The sequence below is a fragment of the Hibiscus syriacus genome, unplaced genomic scaffold (assembly GCF_006381635.1).
Source record: "Hibiscus syriacus cultivar Baekdansim isolate YM2019G1 unplaced genomic scaffold, ASM638163v2 tig00002919_pilon, whole genome shotgun sequence".
Lineage (NCBI taxonomy): Eukaryota > Viridiplantae > Streptophyta > Magnoliopsida > Malvales > Malvaceae > Hibiscus > Hibiscus syriacus.
In genome coordinates, this window is record NW_024061957.1 from 312387 (window position 1) to 317831 (window position 5445).

Here is a 5445-nt window from a genome sequence, read left to right on the forward strand (position 1 = left end):
ATTTAGTCATTTTCATTACCACAATTCAACGATTTTATACGTGGCATTCCCATGAAGCGAGTACGATGACGAAACAGACAGCTGAGAAGCTTAATCAGAAAACGTTTATTTTTTTCCGCTTAATAACATTTAGAGACATAAATCATAATAAGCTTTCCCTCGCTTTCTTGAATTTCAAAATTCAAAAAACGAGCTAACAACTCTCCTTCATTCCTCAACATTTCTCTGTTAAATCAGCGATTGTTAATTCTTCAAGAAAAATCCAAAGACCAAAAATCAATAAACCAAATGGTGTGCGGTTTTTTGAATCGAGAGTTAGGGACAATCACTAGATCAGTGGTGAGATTTCTTGATCAGACGGTGTGCAGAGCCATGGGATGTTTCTTCCAATGCCTTGGCGTCAGAAACGATCGTCCCCGCCCTCACCTCGTCTCTACCTTTTCGAAATCCACCGTACGTAACTTTCCTTTTCCAGTTTTCTCGTACCTGTGTTTGATTTCTCGGAAAATTCAGTTCAAGAAACATTTTCTTTCCCTGTCTTTTAATATTTTTCTTTTCGCTGGTCAGGATGGTGCAGTTTCTCGAGATCGATTATCATCTGTCTTTATTGAAGATGGTAAGCATATCCGTACAGAATCTATCTAAGCTTATTAGTCGAGTTAGTTAATTTCAGTATTCCTTTTCTTTTCTTAAACTTAATTTTAGATTGTTTAAAATCGAATCATTATTTACTTTTGTTTTGGTTCTAAAAGAGAAAGGAGATACTTCATCCAACGATTTGGAGTCTCCACAAATTGGTAAAGGTCTCAAGGATGAGGTATGTTCTTCTAGCAATTTGATTTAGATAGGTTGCTTTGTACGTTCAATGCTAATTGAAATTCTAATTATTTAGCTTCCCGTAGGCAAAATTCCTCAAAGCTTGTGGCACAATACAAGAGACTCCAGTTGAAATTCGCAAAGCATCTCAGAAGTTTAAACAGTCCCCTCCTTCTGGTGGAGATTCCGAGACTTCTAAATTTCGTTCCTGGCTTCCAAACACATCTATTGACAAGTTTCAGTTGGATAAACAATCTGATCAGCCACCCACTCCGAATAAAGTTTTCGAGGCTTTGGAGAGGTCAGATTCTCCGGAGAACACTCCAAGCAGGTTATCAGTTTTAACTTCTGACCTTAAAAATTTTAATCAAGTAATCAAAACATTGAATTGGATTCTCATTGAACTTAGAATTGTTTGCGGATGATAGTATTCATTTTAAAATTTACTGAACTACCGCCATCTGCGATTTTTATTGTGTGAACTTGTGATACATCTTCACGGTAATTTTATGGCTGCCTGACAATTGGCTGCTGTTATTTATTTTCTAGCTGTATATCGACTGCAGCAAACACTGGGATGCCCTCCATGTGTTCTACTGAAAGTAGTGAGGCGATGACTGCTGATAAAACAGTCAATATCGATGCCTTTTCAAGTTCAGTTTATGGAAGGAACAAGTCTGTGCGGTTTGAATGTGAATCTGATGCTTCTTCTTCTAAATCTGAAAATCCTGAGAAGCTTGAACTATTGGGTTATCTAAGTGCATCAAAGTACTCGCCAAACCCAACCCCGTTAAAGCTTTCTGATGAAATGCAAACCCCAGGAACTGTTTTTCCCTCAAACATGAAAACTTTGGCAAATGGGAAGACTCGGATCCGGTCTGAATACGTTCATTCGGTTTTCAATCCAGTTGGAAATGCCTCTCTGTTGAATGCAATGAAGGAAGAAGAGCCATTTAGCTCCAAAGAGATGTTCGATGAGCTGAAAGAATCTCCTCAACGAATAGAAAGTGCCATCCCAAGGCTAGAAGTGGGAGTAAAACAATCTTCTCTCGTGAAAGATTCAGAGGTTGAAGAAGGCTTGTCTTCTTGGCTGAAGCCAAAACATAATGCCGTTGTCGATCCTAATAAGAATCTTCATGTCACATTCAGCAAAACCCCTCATATTAGTAAAACCCCAGGGGATAGACCCATCATTGGTTTGGTGGCTGCTCACTGGAAAGAGGATGAGTCTTCCCGCATCTCACCCAAATGGTGGGATGGCAATGGAAACCCAAATTCAACTACTAAATACAAGGAGGTAAATGTTTTTTTCCTGGCTGCATTTTCTATGCTGTATGGACCTATGTTTGAGTTTGATAGATCCTTGTCCTATTTGCAGGACCAGAAAGTGAGTTGGCATGCAACCCCATTTGAAGAGAGGCTAGAAAAGGCTTTGTCAGACGAGACTTTCATCTCTCAGAGGTATGTTTTTTTTTTGCTTGCTAAATTCATTGCCTATGATTAGTATGTTACCTCAAAAGCTCTTGCTAACAAATTACCTAGCGTGGGTTAGTAGCAAGAAGCACAATTTTGCATAAATTTTATGCACTTGCAATACTTTCTGTAACTCAAAACTAATATCAGCTCTCTTTTGTTTTCTATGTCCTAAATATCTTTCTTTTCTTTTTTTTTGGGGGGGGGGGGCGGGGCAGAGTTGATTTTAGTATCCATTTACAAAAATGTAAAGGATATTCACAATGATTGACATGAATCGAAAAGGTTCCTGTTAGTTTACTGGGTAAAATAATACATCTACTTTGCTTTGACAACTTTTTTTAAAAAAAGGGAACAAACATCATCCTAAATTGCTAGACAGATTGCTGAGGTCTCAGGCAAGAAGCTAATTAATTAAATTCACGGCTCCTGCACTAATCTTTGTTTGAACGCCAAGAGAGGGTGTGAGAGTGAGAGTAACATTAGGTGGGATTGTCTGCATCGTTGACCCCTTGGTTTGCTAATGTATTTCTGCATGATACATTCGGATATAACTCGAACATACGGAAGAACTATAAAAGTTGAACATACTCGCGTTAGATACCCATGTTCAACTCTTACATTCCAAGTAACATTGTTCAAGTAGATGATGAAGGGTTATTTCAGTTCTGATTATAATGTTTAGAAACTCTACAATGTCCTTTGTAATATGATCGCTCATTCAGACGAAGTTGAAGTTGAAATTGTCTTATTAACCGTTAATTCCGTTTCAACATTACATCAAAACTAATTCTGATTCCTGGTTTTAATTACAGGAAGCAGGTTGACAAACCACGGATACATCTTGATGAGGATGATGAAAGTGACACAGCTCTGTCTCAGCTGCGACCTTCCTCACATTCCAAGTCAGTCGTTTCGTTCTGACCAGAGCTTAATTAGCTTATCCTTGAAATCTCAGGTTTACACATTTGATGAAACACAGATGTATTTGAGTCCTTTAAAACCTGAACCAATGGTATAAAATCAAGAATATCATGGCTGATTTGGCTTGAGCCACTCAGTTGAGCTTCTTCCTTGAGAAATCATGCTGTTTTTAAAGGGTCATATTGTCAGGAAAATAAACCGAGTACAAGTAATTTCCCTATAACCAGATTAGTGAGAATGCGAAATAAAAGCGGAAAAATAATACCCGAAAATTGATAACGGAGTTCAGCCAATTGTGCTTACGTCTCCGGGCTGCTGCAGATCTTTTACTAAGAGAGAAAATTTACAGGTGTTTACAAAACACTCACTACTCACAAGAAAGCTCTCTAGTATAGGAAGAAAGAAATGTTTTGGGATGATTTTGAAGCTAAATGGGTAAGGGTATTTATAGTAGAAACTTAGGGACTAATCTTTGAAAATACCCTAAAGTGCAATGACTAAAGTGAATTTACCCATTTCTATTTTCAACAAACATCTACCAAAATTTTACCAAACTTTGAAAAACATTTTTCAAAGAAACATTTACCAAACTTTGAAGACTGATTTTAATATGTCTTCACACCTCGATCAATGCAACAGCATGTCTGGTCTTGTTATTCTAGCATGCCAACTGAAGCTGAACACAACTTCAGTTTGTCCGTAGTCACCGTCTTTGTCAACATGTCTGCCGGATTTTGAGCTCCACTAATCTTTTCAAGTTTCAAAATCCCATCTTCCAGAAGAGACCGGATAAAATGATATCTCAATTGTATGTGCTTTGTCCTGGAATGAAAAGACGGATTCTTTGCTAGATGGATAGCACTTTGACTGTCGCAATACAAGATATTGTTTTCTTGTTTCTTGCCTAACTCTTCCAAGAAACTTTGGAGCCAAACCATCTCCTTGCTGGCTTCCGTAACAGCGACATATTCTGCTTCAGTTGTGGAGAGAGCAACTATCTTCTGTAGTTGAGAAACTCAACTCACTGCAGTTCCTCCTAGAGTATAGACATACCCTGTAGTGCTCCTTCTGATGTCGACATTTCCGGCTAAGTCAGCATCTACATAGCCTGTCAGTATCATATCTCCACCTTTGAAACAAAGTGCTTTGTTTGTGGTACCCCGAAGATATCTGAGGATCCATTTGACTGCTTCCCAGTGTACCTTGCCCGGATTATTCATATACCTGCTAACAGCTCCCACTGCATGAGCAATATCTGGTCTGGTACAAACCATGGCATACATCAGACTTCCAATTGCTGAGGCATACGGCACCTTCACCATGTGTGCACGTTCTTCCTCCGTCTTTGGTGATTGGTCTTTGGAGAGTCTGAAATGAACACCTAAAGGTGTACTTACTGGTTTAGCATCTTGCATGTTGAACCTGGAGAGTACTTTGTTGATGTACTCAGCCTGTGATAACATCAAAGTCCCCGACTTTGTGTCTCTCTTGATCCTCATCCCAAGAATCTGCTTTACAGCGCCCAGATCCTTCATAGCAAACTGCTTCGACAATTTTTGCTTCAAGTGTATAATCTCTTGCATGTCTGAGCCTGCAACGAGCATGTCATCAACGTACAATAATAAAATAATGAAGCTGTTGTCGAACCTCTTGATGTAGCAACAATGATCTGCTTGGCATCTGATAAAACCACTGCTACTCATGAAGCTATCGAACTTCTTGTACCACTGTCTAGGAGCTTGTTTTAAACCATACAAGCTCTTCTTCAACCTGCATACCAGGTTTTTCTTGTCTGCCTCTATGAAGCCTTCTGGCTGCCTCATATAGATTTCTTCCTCCAAATCACCATGAAGGAAAGCTGTCTTTACATCTAACTGCTCAAGATGTAAATTCTCTGCAGCTACAATTTTCAACACCAGTCTGATTGTAGACAATTTTACGACTGGAGAGAAAATTTCATTGTAGTCAATACCTTCTTTTTGCTGAAAGCCTTTGACAACCAATCTTGCTTTGTAGCGTTTGCTCCCATCGTGCTCTTCTTTGATCCTGTAAATCCACTTGTTGTGGAGCGCTTTCTTGCCTGGTGGTAATTCAGCTAATTCCCATGTCTGATTTGACATAAGCGAGTCCATCTCATCTTTCATGGAAGACTCCCACTTGACTGAATCCTCCACTTGCATTGCTTCATCATAGCACTCTGGTTCACCATTGTCAGTCAGCAACAAGTAGTGT

The 5445-nt window shown here is 39.1% G+C and overlaps 1 protein-coding gene across 1 annotated transcript; it reads left to right on the forward strand.

Annotated features, from left to right (window-relative positions):
- Positions 1 to 288: 288 nt before the first annotated feature.
- LOC120164150 (protein JASON-like) lies at positions 289 to 3250 on the forward strand. The gene is made up of 7 exons (XM_039173900.1): positions 289 to 453; positions 568 to 616; positions 753 to 817; positions 903 to 1147; positions 1366 to 2113; positions 2195 to 2277; positions 3105 to 3250. Exons 1-7 carry the CDS (start codon positions 289 to 291, stop codon positions 3211 to 3213), a joined length of 1464 nt encoding a protein of 487 aa, XP_039029831.1. The 3' UTR covers positions 3214 to 3250.
- Positions 3251 to 5445: the final 2195 nt, after the last annotated feature.